This window comes from Hirsutella rhossiliensis, assembly GCF_020360975.1.
Source record: "Hirsutella rhossiliensis strain HR02 chromosome Unknown scaffold00003, whole genome shotgun sequence".
NCBI lineage: Eukaryota > Fungi > Ascomycota > Sordariomycetes > Hypocreales > Ophiocordycipitaceae > Hirsutella > Hirsutella rhossiliensis.
In genome coordinates this window covers 6,049,290-6,069,260 of record NW_025408669.1, presented here as the reverse complement: position 1 = coordinate 6,069,260, position 19,971 = coordinate 6,049,290, and the positions used below count along the sequence as shown (strand labels likewise).

Sequence of the window (19,971 nt, the reverse complement as noted above, 5' to 3'; positions counted from 1 at the left end):
GCCAACTCTTCAATAGACGTACATGATCTGACAGCGGTCCGTGTACGTTTGATACCGCCATGTTGGACTCCTGGTATCACCACCACAGCTGACATGGACCGGGGCCGTGCTGAGGCAGCCAAGTCACTTCAGCCAGCCAACCTCCCAAGCCCCGTCATCCTCTCTCCCTTGTCACTCTCTCCCTCTTGACCCCTTCGTTTTTTGCTTCGCATCCGATGGGCGGTGGGCCGGGCAACCGACTCGTTTCCTGGCGCCGCCCCCTGCTCTCACGGCCGCAGGCGAGGAGGCTCCAAAGGGAGGCCTCTGTTGTTGGCAAGATGATGCGCAAAGGCCGATGTCCATTGAACCTTGTTTCAATGCAATTCGGTGCGGTGGCGACCGTGTCTCTTCTTGTCATTAAGTCCCTCCCTTGCGTCGAGTGCTCGGCCCGTGTTCTGGTCTCGCGGATGGCGTCTATAAGCGGGGAACCCGAGGGAGGCATTTTGCCCGTCCAGTCTGGCCCTGGCCAATCTTCGACCTTCCGGAACTGGGAATGTGAATTGTCTTCTGAGACGCTCAAAAGGGCAAGTCCCGCTCCGACAAATACACTACCTGCTCCAGGACCATGTCTCGTCGAGAGGAATGTCTAGCGCCATCTGTCCCTGCGTCTTTGCTCCCGTCTCGGCCCCGGCCAAATCGCCTCATCGTCCGCCAGCAATGATACCCCTCGGGCCACCGTCTCTCCCCATACGGGAGGGCCGTTGGCACACACTGGCATCCAGCCTGTCGCCTTGTGCGTCTGTGGCCCGTCGTGAACATGTGAACCGTCACACGGCTGTATACCGGCAAGCGCTTCTTATTGACACTGAGCTTCACGTCAGTCTTCCAAAGGCGCCGCGAAGCGATCCTTCACCTGCGAGCGCCGGCGAGAACTAACACTCGTGGCCCCTAGAACGCACCACTCAAGTGAATCATCGGGTGGTTCTGTCTGAGAGACAAAAAAAAGGAAAGACGGCGAGTGTCGGAGCTGATAGGCCGTGTCGGACATGCTCTGCTCCTCACTTGGACCTGCTCGTCTCACAGGCTGCGCGCCATTCTTAAGGCCCAGCTCTCCTCTGCTCGAGCAAAGTCCGTCGTGTAGTCGGCCATCCTCCTGTCCCATAGTCATCCTTTGCTCAGTATTCTTTAGTCTGGTTGCTGCGTACGCCGTTGCGTTCGAATTCGTCCATCGACTTGATATCAGCTGGAAGCATCGATACATCCAACGCAAGCCAGGAATCGGCAGGACAGGCGTGAAGCGGCGTTCAGAAGGGAACCAGGATACCTAGGCATTATTAGCCCATCTGGTCTGGTGACAGAGAAGAGAACACCCCGGACGATTCTGGCAGCACGACTGTCGAGCAGGCCATCTTCGGGTCATCTACTCCGCCGATTCTTGTCAGGCCGCGACGCTGGGGTATAGGTCGACATCTCATTGTGACTGGATATCAGATCTTCCCTCCGCGTTATCGACCACGGATACTCGCCTCGGATCCGTCGAAGAGCACCTTGTCGCCCTGGGCTGTTTGCGACTGCTGCTTTCCGGAGCGGGAGAGCCGATATCGGAGGAGGAGGAGGAGTCTTCGTCGAGAGGAGGACTGTTGCTTTGCTCACGGCAGGCACAAGAGCCCGGTGGAAACCCGTCAAGGCCCGTCGAGCATCGTCGTCAGCGGCAACAACGGACTTGGTGGAGCAACAACAAGGACGGCGCAAAGCGAACGAAACGCGAACGACTGAGCAGGCGCTGCAGGAGACGGAGTGCTGGTCGAGACTGTGAAGCTTGAAAGCGCCTCTTGCCTTGTCTTCCATCCAGGCTCGGTGCCCAGGAATCGCTGTATTCGTCAACTCGCCTACCTTTCGTCGGTCGTCACACTTACCTCGGCTCCTCACCTCGCCTTGTCTACCTGCCTCAACCAGCAGCAGAGACCCCAAGGACATAGCTGGGCGGGCTTCGAGATTGATCCAGGTCAGGTACCTGCCTCCTGCCCGAGGCCTTGTGCCCTGCCCTGAGGCGGTCACCCACACTGCGCAGGTGCTCTTCTCAGCGCTCGACTGCCCTGCGTTGCCTGAACCGGACTGAACAGGAGTGCAGTGGACGGAACGGCCAAGCCTCCCCTCCGTCTTTCCACTTGGGCTTTCGTCATCGCTCGGCTCGTCTCTCTTTTTTCTCCCCACCAGCTCTTCTCTTGCTGGCACGCGAACCTCGACCGTCGTGCCCAATAGCTTACCCATCATCATTTGCAACTTCTCTCCTTCTGCTTTTGGACCAAGCATCGCAGTTACCTTCGCATCAGCAGCTCTTAAGCATTAGGTACGTCTCTCGGCTCGCTTCGCTGCCTCTTCTTCTTCTCGGCGCCATTCCCAGCTCTCTCCTTTTCCTCCCTCTTCACACAGCATCAACCAAGCTTCAACAATCGCTCTCGGCGATCCTTTGGTCACGCAGCTTGGTCAATCTCTTTTCGAATCCCCATCTTGCTCGATAGCTCGTTCTATCTCACTTACTCTCGCTTCATCTCAGCCTCTTGGTAGCAACATTTGTCTTGGCCACGAGCCCGTTTGCACCATCACTTCAGCTAGTCGGAAGACAGGACGAGGTGAGTGGTGCCATCTCCGCCTCTTCTTTGCATTGCTCTCCTCCTCTGCCTGCTTCCCTGCCCCGTCTCCTTCTCCTGTCCTACCGCAGGGAATTCGTCTTCCCACAGCACACAACCCTCTTCAATAAAAGCTGCCCGTTGCTTTATCAGTCTTTCCCGCAGCGACCCATTCGCTCTTTCGAATACCCCGCTTGCTGCTCCAAAGTCTCCGGTTCACTTGGCTCACCAACAATCGCAGATCTCGGTCCAGCCGCCATCTCGAACAATCCTTCGAAGTGAATTTGTGGCTCCAGGAGTAAGTTTCCTCACAGCCCCGTGCGTCAGTCTCCCTTCTGGCCATGGTGTGCTCCGCGAGACCTGATCAAGGCTAACGATGGTGTTTGCAGGCAACCCGCAAGTCTATCAACAACCGACTCTGACCGAATCCAACATGGACGCGAGCACTGGTGTCGCCACCCACTACCTCCCCAACCCAACGGGTCGCAATGTTCACGGCCACGGTCCTCCTCATGCGGTTGCCGACCCGACCTCGATGATGGGTCACTTCACGGGCCTCACGATTGGAGGCATGGGAATGCCCAACAACTCGGGCCCGCTTCCTCTGGGACCAGGCCATTTCATGGTCGGGTCCGATGGACAGTTTGTTCTCGCCCCCATGCCCGCTGCCCAGACCATGGGCATGGGCCACTCCCAGGAGAATCCTTACCACAACTTTGCGCTTCCCGCAGGTGGCTACGGCCCCCCCTACGTCGGCCTGCCCATGCCTATCATGCCCTTCACGCCGGGCCGCGCCAATGCCAACCACGCCCGCATTGAGCGTGGCAACTCCGAGGTTCCAGGACTCGAGAACCGCCGCGGCTCTTACTCTACCACGGAGTCCACCCCGGCGACCCCATTCTACGGCACCGTGTCCCAGCGTGATGGTGGCCCTCGCGTTGCCAGTCTCGATCGCTCGGCCTACACGACCCCGTCTCCCCAGCAGATGGGCCTCGCCACCCTTCACGCCGAACCTGCAAAGTCGGCTGTTTCCACTGTCTCTGACCGCACCATTGATGAAATCCTGAAGAAGGAACCGGCCGTTCCCCGGGCTGTCCCGGCTGTCTTCACCCCTCCGGGACAGATGAAGAGCCTGGAGCAGAGCCTGGAGAATCGCATTCCCGGCAACCGCAACGTCTACATCCGCGGACTGCACCCGACGACGGATGACAGACTGCTTTACGAGTTCGCCTCACGATTCGGGCCCGTCGAGACCTCCAAGGCCATAATCGACACCAATACCGGAGCATGCAAGGGGTACGTCTGCCTGGTGAGGATTTGATGAGAAGCATTTGACTGACGCACTGCAGCTTTGGCTTTGCCAAGTTTTGTGAATCGCATGACTCCGAGCTGTGCATCCGTGGCTTTCATCGCCTGGGATATGAGGTTGGATTTGCGCGGGTGAGTTTGCCCATATGGTATTCCAGTCGAGAGTGCTAACCGGTGTCCAGGAATCCTTCAACTCGAGACTCAAGGCCGAAGGCGATGAAGCTTCCACTAATCTTTACATCTCCAACTTGCCTAAGAGCTTGACTGAGGTGGTGAGTCTATAAGTCCTTTCGGTTCATTGTGTTTATACAAGGCTAACATTGTGCAGGAACTGGCCACTATCTTTCTCGGGTACACCATTTTGTCCAGCAAGATTCTCCGTGATAGCATGGGGAACAGCCGCGGTGTCGGCTTTGCTCGGTAAGCGTCGCACGCCATGTCGCTGTCGGGAGGGATTGGACTAACAGCAATGCAGCTTCGAGTCCCGCGATGTCTGCGACGAAGTCATCCACAAATTCAATGGCGTCGGCATTGGGGAGGAGGGCCTCCTCATTAACATTCGCTACGCCGACACTCCGGCCCAGAAGGAGCTCAAGCGCGTCACCGCTGAGCGCCGTCAGTTTCGCACCAACGAGTATAACATTGGCGCCTACGGTACCCCCCTCGTTGGCATGAGCCCGACCTTGTATGGCCAGCAGTCCCAGTGGCGACGCACTCTCCCGGCCTCGCGAAGGTAAGTCGGGCAGGATATCTTGGCTGCAGAAACTCGTCCTAATTGATACCATCTTCAGCAGCGTTTCGACTTCTTCGAATGACGATGGCAACGCGACGAGACACTCGGGAACCCGACGTGGATTGTCCGAGTATGCTTCACGCCTTAGCATCTTCAGCACGTACTGACCTCTTGATCAGGGCGGTCACGAACGCGAGTACGGATGCGGCTGTTTCTACCCCCAACTCCTCGGAGTGTGACGAGGGCGTTACGATTCACGCTGATCCGACCGTCGTCGCCGCCGCTGACGAGAGTGTCCAGACGTCGCCACGAGTGCACGTGGCAGGCAAGAAGGAGACCCAATGAGGCCTCCATGGAATGGCCAGTTCTGCTGCATCATCTCTCGTGTATTATGCATCACGCACATTGTCTCCTTGTTCTTCTTTGCTTCTTTCATCACCGTTCTTTCTTGGAGCTGCACACTCAAGACGTCGTGGCACTCTTACGCCTTTGCGAAGCATGTTATGGTCGGAGATAGATGATACTATTGATGGGCTGTGACAGGGCAAAAGGGAGAAGAAAAGTTCCATTTTACACACTTTGTACTCTAGTTACTAGGGAACGGCAACTGTGAGAGACTAACAAGGCGGCACGGCCTGCACCATAATGACAATCAAATTCTTTTTGAGCCTCGCGTTGCGAAGCGAATGGCCTTCGAGCCACGGGTATCACTTGTTGTTGATTCAGATTGCTAGCTTCGATATGTCTGGCTGCATCACGTTGGACGAGTGGCTGGGTTGGCCGTTGTCTGATGGTCCTCCTGCGTCGTTAAGGCTTTCTCCGCCCTTGTCTGATGACAGCACTACGAATGCTTGTTCCTCTTCAGCATCGCCCTGCTCCTCTTCTTCCTCTTCCTCTCCTTCCTCGTCTTCGTCGATACTGTCGACTGCTGTTTGCTCTTTCGCGGCTTGTTGCTGAATGGCAGCCTCCAGATCTTTCAACATCTTCTTGGTGAAACCAGAAGCTTGAGCAGTGGCGTCGAGTCGTTTGGCTCCGCTCTTCCCCATGGACTTCTTGGCGTCTGCGAAGAAAGGCCCAGGCTGGGTGCTAGTGAAGTGGAACCGGCGCTGAAAGAAGCGCTTGATGCAGTTGACGTCTCGGTCGAAATACATGTCGGCATTCTGGTGCTCCATGGAAACCATTTGGGGAAAGTCAATGACGACAGGCTCGAGCTTGATCAGCTCCTGGCCGTCCTCGGATGTTGTTTTGTTCTCCTTGATCAGTATGTTAAATTCGTTGAAGTCACCATGGATCAGGCCGTGGCTGGCGAGCCGCAGGATGAGAGCAATGAGGTCGGCATACAACGATGCCGGATCTGGTATTGCAGCAATCTGCCGGAGGGGGAACGCATCTATCAGGGTCATGACGATGGTGTGGCGGGACTGCGCGAGCGGCTGCGGAACGGGGAAGCCCTCCTCGTGCAATGCTTGCATGAAGGCAAACTCCTTCATGGCGGCCAGCCTCGACAGGTACATCCAGGAGCCAGAAGCACGGTTCTTGAGGTAGTCCCGGTTCGACTTGACGGACCGAAACGATATCCTGCCGAGTCGGTGAATCTTCAAGACCTGCTGCGCCCCCTTGTCGTCGGCGACAACCATGATGTCGCTTTCCTTACCGACTCCAATGCGGCTGCCGACGCTGTACACATGCTTGCGGGTGGCATGAGTGTGCAGAGCGAGGTAATCGAGGCCGCCGTACGTCAAGCGGTAGCCGTCATATTTGGCTTCTTTGACTCGAGCGATGAGGCCGACCTTTGCGAGGGCAGATATGCTCCTGTGCACGCCGCTGGCGCCGCCGCGAAGCCGGGCTATTTTCTCAATCAACGGCGTTGGGACGATTTCGTGGTTTTTGCTGCCCATTTCAACCTGCGACATTGGCGTTAGTCTGGGAATGGGCCAGAGGCGCATGCGGCATACCGCTGTCAAGACTCGCCAGTCTTCCGACGCCAAATGGCGCATGGCCCGCGTGTCCAGCTTCATGATGTTGAACTTGGACTCTCCACGTCACACGGCTATCTCGGCAAAAGTCCTTGTGCTTGTCGGGGCCTTCTATTCCATGGTCGTGAGGCCTTGGGTTTCGACGGATTCGATAGAGTGGAGTTGGGTGTTTTTTAATCGATAAGGCGGACACTGGCTGTCGCGGATTAACTTTTCCGATCCCCAGAAAAGAATGACACTTGGCAGGCAGCGCACGTGACTCGAAATCTGGGGCTCCCAAGCTGTGGAAGGCGCCAGCGACCTGTCGTAACCGGAGCTACGCCGGCGCGGCGCACCTCGAGCAACAGCTTTCTCGCCATTTGCCTCCCTTGCCCGCACCTCTCTGACGAAGACCAGCAGTGCACTCTGCAGAACCCTTCAACGCCGCGTCGGCAACATTTGATCCCGAAAGCCAGACATTTTTCTTCTCACTCCTCTATCGACTTATTTCCAATCCGGTCGCCCGCCCATCCCCCCTGCAGCCTTCAACAGCCTCTCTTGCCGGAGCTCCACCAGAGCTCGTTACCCCGACGTCACCATGGCAAAAGACGTCGGCGCGCCCACGGCTGCGGACAAGGGCAAGGGAAAGGCCGTCGACGAGCCCAAGGATGAGAAGCCCGTGCTGAACGGCAAGAAGGAAGACGGCAAGAAAGAGGGTAGGCTCCCTCAAGCTCCCCAGTCCCCTTCCGGCGCCGCGGTTGGTTCGCTGACTAGACGCCAGCGGCAGAGGAGGAACTCAGCGAAGAGGACCAGCAACTCAAGAATGAGCTGGACATGATGGTGGAGCGATTGACGGTGAGTAGCACAGACGCCCAAGACACTCTGAGCCATGGCAAGCGGGGTTGACGTCCGATATGCAGGAGTCCAATACGGAGCTGTACAAAGCCGCCCTGGAGGCCATGAAATCGTCAATCAAGACTTCGACATCATCAATGACAGCGGTGCCAAAGCCGTTGAAGTTTCTGCGGCCTCACTATGAGACGTTGACAAAACTGTACGACGACTGGCCCGATGGCGAGAACAAGACGTCCCTTGCGGATGTCCTCTCGGTGATTGGCATGACGTACTCGGACGAAGACCGACAAGACACTCTCAAGTACAGATTGTTGGCGCCCACGACCGACATCGGGTCTTGGGGCCACGAGTACGTCAGACATTTGGCACTGGAGATCGGCGAGGTGTATGCCAAGCGCATCACTGCGGATGAGCCCACGAAGGACCTGGTCGACCTGGCTCTGGTCCTGGTGCCGCTGTACATCAAGAGCAATGCCGAGGCCGATGCTGTCGACCTCATGAGCGAGCTGGAGATCATCGAGGAAATTCCCAGGTTTGTCGACGACGACACCTACGCCAGAGTATGCCTCTACATGGTCAGCATGGTCAACTTGCTCACCTACCCCGACAACGAAACGTTTCTCCGAACTGCACACAAAATCTACATTGAGTACAAGCAGTTTACTCAGGCAATGGTGCTCGCCATCCGACTGCACGACGTCAACTTGATCAGAGCCGATTTTGGCAAAGCAAAGAACCCTGCGTTGAAGAAGCAGCTTTCCTACTTGATTGCCCGCCAAAGGATAGTCCTAGAGTTCCCTGAGGACACCAGGGATGACCCGGATCTTTCGGATTGCTTGTCCAACCTCAAGCTGTCGGACCATTTCAAGGCTCTCGGCAAAGAGCTGAACATCCTGGACCCCAAGACCACCGAGGACATATACAAGAGCCACCTGGAAAGCAGCCGGGTCGCCGGCATGACGAACCTCGATTCCGCCAGACACAACCTCGCAGCCGCCTTTGTCAACGCGTTTGTCAATGCTGGCTTTGGCAAGGATAAGATGATGCTGGTCGATGGCGAGAAGGAGACGTGGGTGTGGAAGACCAAGGCGGACGGTATGATGTCCACCGTCGCATCCATGGGCACCCTCATGCTGTGGGACGTCGAGAATGGCCTCGATAAGATCGATAAGTACACTTACTCGTCGGACCCCGAGATCTGTGCCGGAGCCATGCTCGCCATTGGCATCATGAACTCGGGCATCTGTGTAGACTCGGAGCCGGCCCTGGCCCTCCTCGGCGACGCGGAGAAGCTGCATCACTCAAACCCCCTGATCAGGACAGCCTGCCTCATGGGATTGGGCTTATCATACGCCGGCTCTAATAAGGAAGAGCTACTGGAACTCCTGCTGCCCATCATCAGCGACTCCTCCCAAGAGATGCAGATCTCGGCAATGGCTGCACTCGCCTGCGGCTTCATCTTTGTTGGGTCGTCGCATCCCGAAGTCTCCGAAGCCATTGTCACGACCCTCATGGACGAAGACCGCAAGAGCCAGTTGACGGACAAGTGGACGCGGTTCTTGGCCCTTGGCCTTGGCCTGCTCTTTTTTGGCCGGCAAGAAGAGGTTGACGTCATTCTGGAGACGCTCAAGGCTGTGGACCACCCGATGGCCAAGCCCACGGCTGTCCTAGCGGAGATTTGCGCTTGGGCTGGCACAGGCGCTGTTTTGAAGATCCAGGAGCTCTTGCACATCTGTAACGAGCACAAGGAGGAGACCGAGGACAAGAAGGGAGACGAGCTGCTGCAAGCATATGCCGTCATTGGCATTGCCCTGGTGGCCATGGGCGAAGACGTGGGCCAGGAAATGGTGCTGCGGCAGTTTGGGCATCTCATGCACTATGGCGAGGCCAACATCCGCAAGGCCGTGCCTCTGGCCATGGGCCTGATAAGCCCGAGTAACCCGCAGATGAAGGTGTACGACACGCTCTCGAGATACAGCCACGACAACGACCCCGAGGTGGCCATCAATGCCATCTTCGCCATGGGAATGCTTGGCGCCGGCACCAACAATGCCAGGCTGGCGCAGCTGCTGAGACAGCTCGCCAGCTACTACCATCGCGACCAGGACGCCCTGTTCATGGTCCGCATCGCCCAGGGTCTGCTGCACATGGGCAAGGGGACGTTGTCCATCAACCCGTTCCACACAGATCGCCAGGTGCTCTCGCACGTTGCGGCCGCGGGCTTGCTGGCCACCATGGTGGCCATGATCGACCCCAAGGAGTTTATCGCCTCGACCTCGCATTACCTCGTCTACTTCCTCGTGCCTGCCATGCAACCTCGCTTCCTGGTCACTCTGGACGAGAAACTTGAGCCGCTCAAGGTCAATGTTCGCGTGGGCCAGGCCGTGGACGTCGTCGGTCAAGCCGGCCGGCCCAAGACGATTACGGGATGGCAGACGCAGAGCACACCCGTGCTGCTCGGCCACGGCGAACGCGCGGAGCTGGAAGATGATGAGTACATAAGCTTGAGCAGCACGCTCGAGGGCCGGGTCATTCTGCGAAAGGCAAGTCTTACTCCGAAGTGCGGTCGCTGATGCCGCGAATGCTAACACATGTTGAACAGAACCCAGATTGGGAGGCCGGACAGTGAGTCGGACGTGAGCGGAGATAGCGATGTCATATATCACAAGATGCCCCGGAGGACCCATGAGTGGCTAGATAGTGCTATGCTGTAATACACAAAGATGCAAGGATAGACAGTGGAATTCGATTCGCACGCAGCGCGGGTGCTGTGAGATTGATACCCAACAAAAGTGAAGAAGACGCTCGACAAGCTCTAGTTATATTCCATTGCATATCCGGAAATGATAAACCAACGCCGGGTTCTATTTTGGTCTAGTTTTTGACGCGCCGCAGCGGCCGTGATGGGACGGACGGACATTACCACGTGTGGGGGCCAAAGGTCTGGCCTTCGGGGACATTCTTGTAAGAGCAAGCCTGCCAGTCGCAGCCCTGCTTGTAGACCTCTGTGCCCCACCAGCTGAAGCCGCTGACCCAGCCCGGGTAGATGAAGCCGAAGAAGACGACGACGATGCCAAAGGCGAGGCCCGAGTCGAGGGCGGCGCTGAGTGTCATGGTGTACTTGCCCCACCAAGCGTTTGCGCGGCGCTTGATGAGGAAGTTGAAGAGGTAGCAGACGAGGGCCCAGACGGAGAAGTTGAGGCCGGTGGCCGGGGGGATCCACGACATGGCGCCGAAGATGACGGGGAGGTTGACCTTGCGGAAGAGGCTGTGGCGGCGGCGGCGGGCGTAGAGCCAGAGCGGGATGGGGAGGAAGGCGCCGAGAGGGAAGCACCAGACGAGGGTGCGGTAGATGGCCATGGGGCCGAAGAACTCGCCGGGGCCGACGACACCCCAGAGGATGGAGCCGTTGAAGTGGACGCGGGCAATGGGGCAGGTGAAGCCGTTGACGGCCTCTGCGGTGCAGATGCCGCGGACATTTGCAAACATCCAGTTGAGGACGCCGATCTGGGTCAGCGACGAGACGAGCGTGGCGACGACCTGGACGAGGAACATGATGCGCGGGGGAATCTTCATGTAGTGGCCGAGCTTGAGGTCCGAGGCGAACTTGATGCCCTGGGCCGACGAGATGTAGCCGTAGCTGACAAAGACCATGTTGGCGATGGGGCGGCCGGGGAAGACGACGCCGCAGATGAGCTGGCAGATGAGATAGATGCTGCTGTGCTGGTTGGTGATGGCCATGACGATGCCGTTGGGGATGAAGAAGATGGCGCCGATGCCGAGCGCCAGCAGCAGGCCGTACCAGGGGAGGTGGACGGGGTAGCCGAGGGGAGGTCAGCCACGGCCTGGCCTCGGAATCACCGGGGGGAACTCACTATTCGACGACAAACATGCCCATGGCGGCCATGGAAGCAAAGGTCAGCAGGTACCAGCTCAGGGGCGCGTCCTTGTAGCGGTTCATGAGGCGGCAGTGGACGTCTTCGCGGCTCAGCAGGCCGTCGCCGTTGGACATGGTGGAGCCGTCCATGCAGCTGCGGTCGCCACTGCCGAGCGAGGTGCTCGAGGCGGCGCGCGACTCGTTGACGGGCTGGTAGACGGGCTTGTCGTTCTGGCGGGCCTCGTGCAGGCTCCTCTTTATGGTGCGCCAGATGTCCTGGCCGTGCCAGCACAGGGTGTGGGTCAGGAGGGCGGCGAGGCCGGCAAACTGCACGCCGTAGCTGAGCACGTAGGTGATGGGCAGAAATACGCGGCTGTAGCTGGCGTAGGCGTCGCGATCAAAGAGAAACTCGGGCGTCAGGATCTGGGTGACGTTGTAGATGTGGCCGGTGTTGTCGAAGACGCCGGCCGACAGGATGGGCATGTAGGACGAGTAGAGGACGTTGCAGTAGTAGAGGATGGGCGCGATGATCCACATGACGACGACGAGGCCGCCGATGACGTTCATGGCGGCCCAGAAGGGGACGAGCAGCGGGGAGCCGACGTAGGTGATCTGGGCCCAGTCAAAGGTGATGGGGAAGAGGCCGAGGCCCGAGGCGACGCCAAAGAGGTTGGCGACGACGACGTTCTTGGGGGCGAACCAGGTGATGACGTTGAAGTAGCTGAGGGCGGGGAACAGCAGGCCCGGGAGGAAGTAAAAGGCAAACGAGACGGCCCAGACGACGTAGAAGAAGTTCCAGCGGCTGATGGTCCAGCCGTTGGCGGGCTTGTTGTCCTGGTTGTGCATAGTGGAGAACATGGCGGCCGACATGAGGGTGCCGGGCCAGATCATGCCGCTGGGGCGGACGAGGAAGCGGCGAGCCATGCCGGCGAAGCCGTAGCCGAGGATCTGGGTGGAGATGGTGAGGAGGAGCTGGTAGACGACGGGGGCCTCCTGGTTGTAGAAGCGCGTCTGCTCGACGATGACGTCCGTGGCAAAGGCGAAGCCAAAGGCGACATTGCTGCTGACGTAGACGCACGTGTGCTCCTTTTGGTTCCAGCGGCCCTGGGCGAGCCACAGGCGCCACGAGTTGAGCTTCTTGCGGCGGTGGGCGGCAGGGTCGTCGCGGGGCCGGGTCCTGACGCCGTCGACAAACTCGTCGTCCGGGTCGTAGGGGCGCTTGAGGAGCATGTCCCACAGGTGGCCGAGCGGGTGGACGAGGAGCAGGGCGATGACGGGGGTGATGGCGACGCTGGGGTATCGGAGGGAGAAGAAGAGGTTCGTCGAGGAGCCGAGGATGGAGAAGAGGACCGAGAGGCACCACATGCGAGGGGTGTTGATGGAGAGGGTGGTGTTGTCGGTGGGGGGGACCGAGGCGCGGACGGCTTCATGGGGGGAGTTGTCGTCGAGGTCGTCGTCGGAGCGGGTGGAGGACTGGTCGTGGTCGAGCTGCAGGCCGTGCTGGGAGCCGTCGGAGGAGGCGCCGGCGTCGTGGTCGAGGATGATGTCGCCGGGCAGGGGGGCCTCTGCCAGGCCGAAGCGGCCCTCGAGGCCCGAGACGAGGGCGGCGCCGTCGAGATCGTCGGAGCGGCGCGACGACTGGCGGGACAAGAAGGAGCGCCTGGAGCTCAGGCTCCTGCGGCTGCGGATGCTGTCGTGGACGTGGCGGAGCTGGTGGACGTCGTCGTCGAGCTCCGAGTCGCTGTCGGGGCGATGGGCGGCGGCGCGGCGGGCCGGGGCGACGGAGCCGTAGGGCGAGAAGGAGGCATTGGGAGGGCCGGCGCCGTCGCCGGGGAGGAGGTAGGGCGATTTCCTGGAGGCCGTCATGGTGCCGTCGTCGAGAGCGGCGGCATCGGGGGCGGGCTGCGCTATTGGCTCGCTGGCGGCCGAGGAGTCGTCGCGGACATGGCGCGGTGGGGGGAGAGAGGCGGTGGTCGGAGACGAGGTGACGGCAGAGGCGGCGGCGGCGGCGGCGGCGGTGGCTGTAGTAGTAATAGGAGCCCTAGTAGCGGTAGCGGTAGCGGTAGCGGCAGCGATAGCGGCAGAGGCCCCGGAAGGCGCCGCGGGTGTAGCTGAAGACGCGCGAGGACGAGTGAGATGACTCGGGTAGACGCGACGTCCTGGTTCAGCGTCTGAGACGGCGGGGGCCAGGGTGTGCAGCGGCAGCGAGGACCCGGTCAATGGGGCTTCGGCCTTGTTGCCCATGGCTGGCAGTCCCTCCTGGGGCTACTGCGATGCGTGCTCAGATGCATGAGGGTAATCTGCTGTGCGGACAAAGCGCAGGGTGGTGCAGAGCATGTATGTAGAAGTTACTGTAAATGGTGGATGGGGATGGTTGCGCGCTGCGGCGATGCGATCCGTCAGGGAACAGGGGCCCCGCCAGCGCAGCACAAGCCGAGGGAGAGGGGGTGGAGCACCCAGGGCTTCTGCAACCCTAAAAAGACCCGTTGCCGGCGGCCGCTTCGGGCGTCCGGCCTCTCAGGCACCCCCCTTGGGCTCGGCGGCGGGCGCGGAGCCTGTGTGTCCAGGCCAACGCGACACGGCACTCGATAGGTATGTATGTACGTACTACAGACCGCCGCGGACGTGCATCCCCAACTTGCCTACAGGGGTTGATTCATCAATACCAAGCATTGCGCCGGCGGGGCGGAGCCGACGTGGGGGAGGGGAGGGATTCCCGGGGATGGAATATAAATTGCCATCGATGCGACGCGACGCGACCGGAGATGGTGGAATACGAGATGCGATGGATATATTCTCCGGCCAGAACACACTCCAATTGGTGGGTTCTGTTTGCATGTATTCGCACTCAACTCCCTCGTAAACTCCCTTGTAAGACTTGTTATACCGTTCAAACAAGGCGCGCCTACGTGCTTCGCTCACCCAGTGACACCCTCTTCACGAGACCCTGACATATTAGTTCCTCGCACCAACATGTCGTCCATTTCATCTTCTTTTTTGGTCCTTGGATCATAGCGGCTTTTTTTCACCGCTCATCTCCGGCCATATTGCGGCCGCGTTATTCCTCTATTAGTAGTCATGCCTTGCCGGCGGCATTCATGCACTTGGCGCGGGTGGAAGGCCAGCACTAATACATATCTACAGTGGCCTGCTGCGCCTGGCTGCGGGGCCGCTGACTGGGCTCAAGGTACGAACAGCGATGAGCGACATCGGCGACAGAAAAAAGGCCCACCGCGTGCCATCGCCATCGCCGTCATCTGCAAAGTGTCATTGATGAACCCATCACGGCGCCCGACATGACCGTGCCCTTGGTCGCCGCAAAGCAGCAACTGAGGTCTCTCATGAGGCAGCGGCTGTCGAGCCTGTCTCAAGATGCCGTCCTCGCCCAAAGTATACCCGTTGCCTCCCATCTATCCCCTCACAACGTTCACAGCCACTGACCACCACCGTCACCACAGGCCGCAGGATATACGAGGCACTCCAAGACTTCAAGCCCTACCGCGATGCCACCCGCATCAGCATCTTCCTCTCCATGCCCACCGGCGAGGTGCAGACCGACGCCATCGTGCGCCATGCCCTCGGCTGCGGCAAGCAAGTCTTCGTCCCCTACCTGCACAAGCCCGACGCCGCCGACGGCCCTGCGCGCGTCATGGACATGGTCAGCCTCACCGGCATCCACGACTACGAGAGCCTCAGGCCCGACCGCTGGGGCATCCCCTCGGTAGACCCGGCCACGCTCGACCGCCGTCGCCGCGTCCTCGGCGGCTCTGCGGAACTGGACCTGATGCTCATGCCCGGAGTCGCGTTTGACTTGGACGGCGCCGGCCGCATTCGCAGGCTGGGGCACGGCAAGGGCTTTTATGACTTTTTCCTCAACAGGTACTTGGCCGCCGCCGACGGCCACCCGCCGCTGCTGCTCTACGGCCTGGCGCTCACCGAGCAGCTCTTGTCTGCCTCGCCGGGCGAGCAGGTGCCTGTCGATCTGCACGACCGAAACCTGCACGGTCTGATTCTGGGCAGCGGCCAGCTCCGAGAGGCGTCGTCGAGCAGCGGCACGCAGAGCACCGTCATGGCTTGAGGAACCGTGACCGGCCGGGGCAAATGTTTTCATGAATCCGATTATCACAGCACATACAAAGGTTTGCATCACTCAAACAGTTGCCTAGATGTTGAAAGAGCCGGCGTCTGTAACTTGGTTGGCTCCATAAAGAGCCGGGCGGGCGTCCTTTTGTAATGCGACTGGGCTTCAAAGGCTGGCGCGCAGAGGCCCTACAGCACAAGCCTGTGCAGAGTCTGGGCTTGCAAGTTCCGTCCTCGCCTGCTGAACGGAGCAGGTGAGGTGAATGACGGACCGAATTCGTACTGTTTCAGGGGACCTCGGGCAGCCCGGAGCGGAAAAACCAGCGGCTACACAGTGTGAGAAAAGACCCGGGTCGCCAGACAAGTCTCCTTCTTTGCCCCGCCAAAGAATGCGGCCGGCGATCCATGCCATCATTAATAAATCCAGCAAAACATCCTCCAGGCGGCCTTTCGTTCCTGTTCCCTCTCGACAGCTGCCTCACCGGCGCTTACGTTCCCCCATCAGACGTCATCCGCCACAGCTGCTTCAGCTGGCCTCGGCCGCGCGCCCTTGATTACATCATCAGGCCGCCATCGCCAAGCACCCTCTCCTGGCCGCTGCCGAGCCTCTTGAGGCACATGCGCTCGAGTTTTTGCGCCCGAGACCCATCACCGGCCCCTTAAATCACACGCAATGGCTTCAAACGGCGCGCACACGGCCTTTACTCCCTCAGATGTCCTGGCCGCCGTCATGACCATGAGGAGCGGCCAGCAAGACGACAAGACAAAGGCCCATCACTATCTCGAGAGGTTCCAAAAATCCGTATGCGCCCCCGACACCGTCGCCCCCCCGCCGCTTTTCTGCTCCTGCTAACACGCCCGCAGCAAGATTCGTGGGCGACCGTCTTGGGCATACTCAAAACCGAAAGCGAGCCCGAAGCAACACTCTTCGCCGCCATCACTCTTCGCGGCAAGGTGGGTCCCTTCGGATACCCCCCCTGGCGCCGCCTCGGTAGCTGACCAGTGCCCAAGTTGACATACGATCTCTCGACCCAAGTCTCTCCCGGTGAGCTCCCGGAGCTTCGAAACCAGATCCTCCTGCTGTTGAAGCACTTCGCAGCTGGCCCGAAACCAATCAGAACCCAACTCTGTGTGTGTCTGGCCATCCTGGCCATACAGATGAAGGATTGGGACGACGTGCTTCCATCAGTCGTCCAGTCGCTCGCCGACAGCCCCGAGAGCCATGCGTGCATCCTGGATTTCCTCCGAGTGCTCCCCGAGGAGGTGACCGAGGGTCGCAAAATCACCTTGTCTGTACGTGGACCCAACAACATACCCATCGACCTGGGCGCGCGTTATCCTTAGCGACTTTGGCGTTCTGGCCGTCCGGCATCCTCAGAGGCATGACAGTCTAACCATTGGACACAGGAAGATGATCTCGCCGCCCGCACACAGGCCTTGCTGGGAAGTAACACGAAACAGGTCGTCCACCTCCTCATCAACTATGCTCAGTCCTCAGGTAAGTCCCTTCATGGGAACGTGGCGGGTCCTGCTAAGCTCGAGGCTAATCTCAAGACATTAGCCGCCGCTTCTCGAAACCCCCAGCTAATGGAATGCATCACATCCTGGCTGAGGGAGGTCCCGGTTGCCAACGTTATCAACTCCCCGCTTCTCGACGTCATCTTTGGCGGCGTCACGAGCGACGAATGCAGCCAAGAGTCCTCCGAGTGCCTATGCGTGATGCTGAGGGAAACGAGCGACGTCGACGAGTGCCAAGACGAGGTCCAGGCGCTGTTCCCCCGTATCATCGGTATCCAGCCCCACATCCAAAGGGTGGTTGGAGAGGAAGACGCCGACAAGCTCAAGTCGCTGACCAAGGTCTTTGCCACCGCCGCCGAGAGCTGGGTCGTCGGCATCGCGCGCCAGCCCGCGCTATTCAAGCCTCTGGTGGATGCGGTCCTCGAGTGCGCGGCGCGAGACGCGGATCGAGACGTCATTGAACATACCTTTAGCTTCTGGTATGAGCTCAAGCAGTACCTCGTGCTCGAGAGGTACATCCAGGGCCGCCTGGAGATGGTGGACGTCTACTCGAAGCTCGTCGACATACTCCTCAAGCACCTGGAATACCCCAAGCCAGATTCTGGCAACGAATCCGAACTATTCGACGGGGACCGTGAGCAGGAGGAAAAGTTCCGCGAGTTTCGCCACCAGATGGGGGACACGCTCAAGGATTCCTGCGACATCATGGGAGTGACGGACTGCCTGACCAAGGTGCTCAACGCCATCCAGATCTGGACGCAAAAGTATGCCGGCCAGGTATCGGGCACCAACGTGCCGCATTGGCAGGAGCTCGAGGCCCCCCTGTTCGCCATGCGTGCACTCGGACGCATGGTGGACAAGGATGAGAACATCGTGTTGCCTCAGCTGATGCCGCTCTTGGTGCAAATCCCCAGCCACGAAAAGCTGCGCTTCGCGACAATCATGGTGCTCGGGCGGTACACGGAATGGACGGCGGCGCACCCGGACTATCTCGAGCCCCAGTTCAACTACATTGTCAACTCGTTTCAGTCCGACTCCCGGGAAATCATGAGGGCCGCCGCGCTGTCCGTCAAGTTCTTCTGTACCGACTGCAAGCACCTCCTCAGCGGACAAGTCTTGCAGCTGCAGACGTTCTACGACGAGATCCTCGACAAGCTGCCGGAACTGAGCCGGGAGGAGATCACCGAGGGCGTCGCCAACGTGGTGGCCGTCCAGCCCGTGGCGGAGACGTACCGGCTCCTCAAGCTCTACTGTGACCCCCTGGTACAAAGGTTGATGAGCAAGGCCAACAGCGCCACCGACGACGAGGGCAAGCTGGCGCTGGCAGGCAAGGGCCCCCTTTTCCCCACCATTGGTGTGGATATGTTGCTAACCAAGGCTTGGCAGACCACCTTCAACTCGTGACGATATTCGTGCAAAACGTAGTGCCGCTCGTCGGGCCGGGAGAGGAGAATCCTGCGGTCAAGTATTGGCAAGAGGTGTTTCCCATCCTGTCCACGGTTCTAGACAACTTCCTAGACTTTAGCCCCATTTGCGAGAGGATCTGCCGGTGCTGGCGCAACATGGTCATATCGTACCGTACGGCCATGTCGCCGCTGCTGCCGGAAATGGCCAACAAGCTCGCCAGCAGCTTCAACCGGGCGAGGGAGGGCTGCTTCCTCTGGGTCACGTCGGCAATTCTGCGTGAGTTTTCCGAGGATCGCGAGCACGTGGACCAGGCGACGACGGAAAACATTTACACATTTTTCGAGGCCCAGACAACGACGTTTCTGCGCGTCATGACGGAGCTGCAACCGCAGGAACTGCCCGACGTCATCGACGACTTCTTCCGGCTCCTGATTGACGCGCTGCTGTACTACCCGCAGAGGCTCGTGCCGTCGCACCTGCTGGTGCCCATCTTCGAGGCGTCCATCTACGCGCTCACACTGGAGCAGCGCGACCCCCTCTCGTCGACGTTGCACTTTTTGCGAGATTTGTTGTCGTACGGCGGCAACAATCCGGCCACCAGCGAGGGCCTGCCAGACGAAGCGGCCGCCAACATACGGGGCATCGTGAAGAACCTGCTGATGAGCCACGGCGTGAGCCTGGTGAAGCAGGTCATGGCCGGCATGATGATTACGTTTCCGCGAGACTGCTTTGCGGACGGCAGCGGGGTTCTCCTGGCGCTGTTCGAGCTGCTCCCGGCCGAGACAACGGAATGGGTGTCGCAGACGATACAGCTCCTCCCCCAGGGAACGGTGTCGGCCGCCGAGGCGCAGCGGCTGATCTCCAAGATCAAGGAGAAGCTGCAGTCGGGCGATGCGGGAGGCATGCGGCACGTGCGAGGGCTGCTGCAGGACTTTACCAACACGTACCGCCGCAGGAACGTGGCGCCGCGAGACGGACTTGGCCAGCTCGAGGCGACGCGATTCCAGTTTTCGGGCTGAAAAGGCTGAAGGGGGTACTAGAGGCCCCGTGATGGGCAAGAAAGAGCGCAATGAAAAGGTACGCTTTCGGGGAGGGGAGATGGGAAGCAAAACATGGCAGGGTGTTGAGGCGAACAAAGGGCAGCACAGGTTGCCAAAATGGAGGGACGTGCTAGATTGCCGGGCACGGGCAGCCCAGGACGAAAGCAGAACACGGGCCGGGCCGATGGGCCTGAAAGTAGCGGATGGTGGAGGTGCAGAAATGATTAGTAGCGAGTAGCTCATTGACTGGCGTAGCCGAAGTGAGCGATGAATGAGGCCTGTGACGGACAGCGGTCCGTGAAGGACAAGGGAGAACTCGAAGCAAAAGTCGGGCTGTGTGTGAAGAATGACGGCAAGAATGTCTGATGCAGCCATTTGTGCGTGGTGACGTTTGCGGATATGAACGAGAGGGCAGTTAGATCGATGTCGTGCATGAGTGAGTGTATCGTCACATTGTGTCGTCGTGGTTGGTGGCAGACATGAGTCAACGAAAAGGCCTTGACACAGGAGCCTCTCGACACCATGACACTATGCCAGAGAGAACAGGCACAACCACTGCTTCAAGCCCGGATATGGCCTGTGATGCTCA

At 59.4% G+C, this 19,971-nt stretch overlaps 7 protein-coding genes across 7 annotated transcripts; 4 read left to right on the top strand and 3 right to left on the bottom strand.

Moving 5' to 3' along the window:
- Nucleotides 1-3,042: 3,042 nt before the first annotated feature.
- On the top strand, nt 3,043-4,995 carry HRG_03886 (RNA recognition motif domain-containing protein; the record flags this gene model as incomplete). The annotated part of the gene is made up of 7 exons (XM_044862357.1): nt 3,043-3,905; nt 3,959-4,049; nt 4,100-4,189; nt 4,246-4,337; nt 4,393-4,650; nt 4,709-4,780; nt 4,830-4,995. 7 exons carry the CDS (start codon nt 3,043-3,045, stop codon nt 4,993-4,995), a joined length of 1,632 nt encoding a protein of 543 aa, XP_044723383.1.
- Nucleotides 4,996-5,372: 377 nt separating this feature from the next.
- HRG_03885 (RIO1 family domain-containing protein) lies at nt 5,373-6,668 on the bottom strand (the record flags this gene model as incomplete). The annotated part of the gene is made up of 2 exons (XM_044862356.1): nt 5,373-6,554; nt 6,606-6,668. 2 exons carry the CDS (start codon nt 6,666-6,668, stop codon nt 5,373-5,375), a joined length of 1,245 nt encoding a protein of 414 aa, XP_044723382.1.
- A 535-nt stretch (nt 6,669-7,203) lies between these two features.
- HRG_03884 (proteasome/cyclosome repeat domain-containing protein) lies at nt 7,204-10,089 on the top strand (the record flags this gene model as incomplete). The annotated part of the gene is made up of 5 exons (XM_044862355.1): nt 7,204-7,321; nt 7,387-7,460; nt 7,526-7,992; nt 8,041-10,003; nt 10,063-10,089. 5 exons carry the CDS (start codon nt 7,204-7,206, stop codon nt 10,087-10,089), a joined length of 2,649 nt encoding a protein of 882 aa, XP_044723381.1.
- A 290-nt stretch (nt 10,090-10,379) lies between these two features.
- Nucleotides 10,380-11,201, bottom strand: HRG_03883 (OPT oligopeptide transporter protein; the record flags this gene model as incomplete). Its single annotated transcript, XM_044862354.1, has 1 exon — nt 10,380-11,201. One exon carries the CDS (start codon nt 11,199-11,201, stop codon nt 10,380-10,382), a length of 822 nt encoding a protein of 273 aa, XP_044723380.1.
- A 133-nt stretch (nt 11,202-11,334) lies between these two features.
- HRG_03882 (OPT oligopeptide transporter protein) lies at nt 11,335-13,581 on the bottom strand (the record flags this gene model as incomplete). The annotated part of the gene is made up of 1 exon (XM_044862353.1): nt 11,335-13,581. The coding sequence occupies one exon, from the start codon at nt 13,579-13,581 to the stop codon at nt 11,335-11,337; it is 2,247 nt and encodes a 748-aa protein (XP_044723379.1).
- Nucleotides 13,582-14,633: 1,052 nt separating this feature from the next.
- On the top strand, nt 14,634-15,415 carry HRG_03881 (5-formyltetrahydrofolate cyclo-ligase family domain-containing protein; the record flags this gene model as incomplete). The annotated part of the gene is made up of 2 exons (XM_044862352.1): nt 14,634-14,727; nt 14,796-15,415. 2 exons carry the CDS (start codon nt 14,634-14,636, stop codon nt 15,413-15,415), a joined length of 714 nt encoding a protein of 237 aa, XP_044723378.1.
- A 675-nt stretch (nt 15,416-16,090) lies between these two features.
- On the top strand, nt 16,091-19,361 carry HRG_03880 (exportin 1-like protein; the record flags this gene model as incomplete). The annotated part of the gene is made up of 6 exons (XM_044862351.1): nt 16,091-16,219; nt 16,282-16,371; nt 16,429-16,710; nt 16,825-16,915; nt 16,979-18,262; nt 18,322-19,361. The coding sequence occupies 6 exons, from the start codon at nt 16,091-16,093 to the stop codon at nt 19,359-19,361; spliced, it is 2,916 nt and encodes a 971-aa protein (XP_044723377.1).
- Between the last annotated feature and the right edge of the window lie 610 nt (nt 19,362-19,971).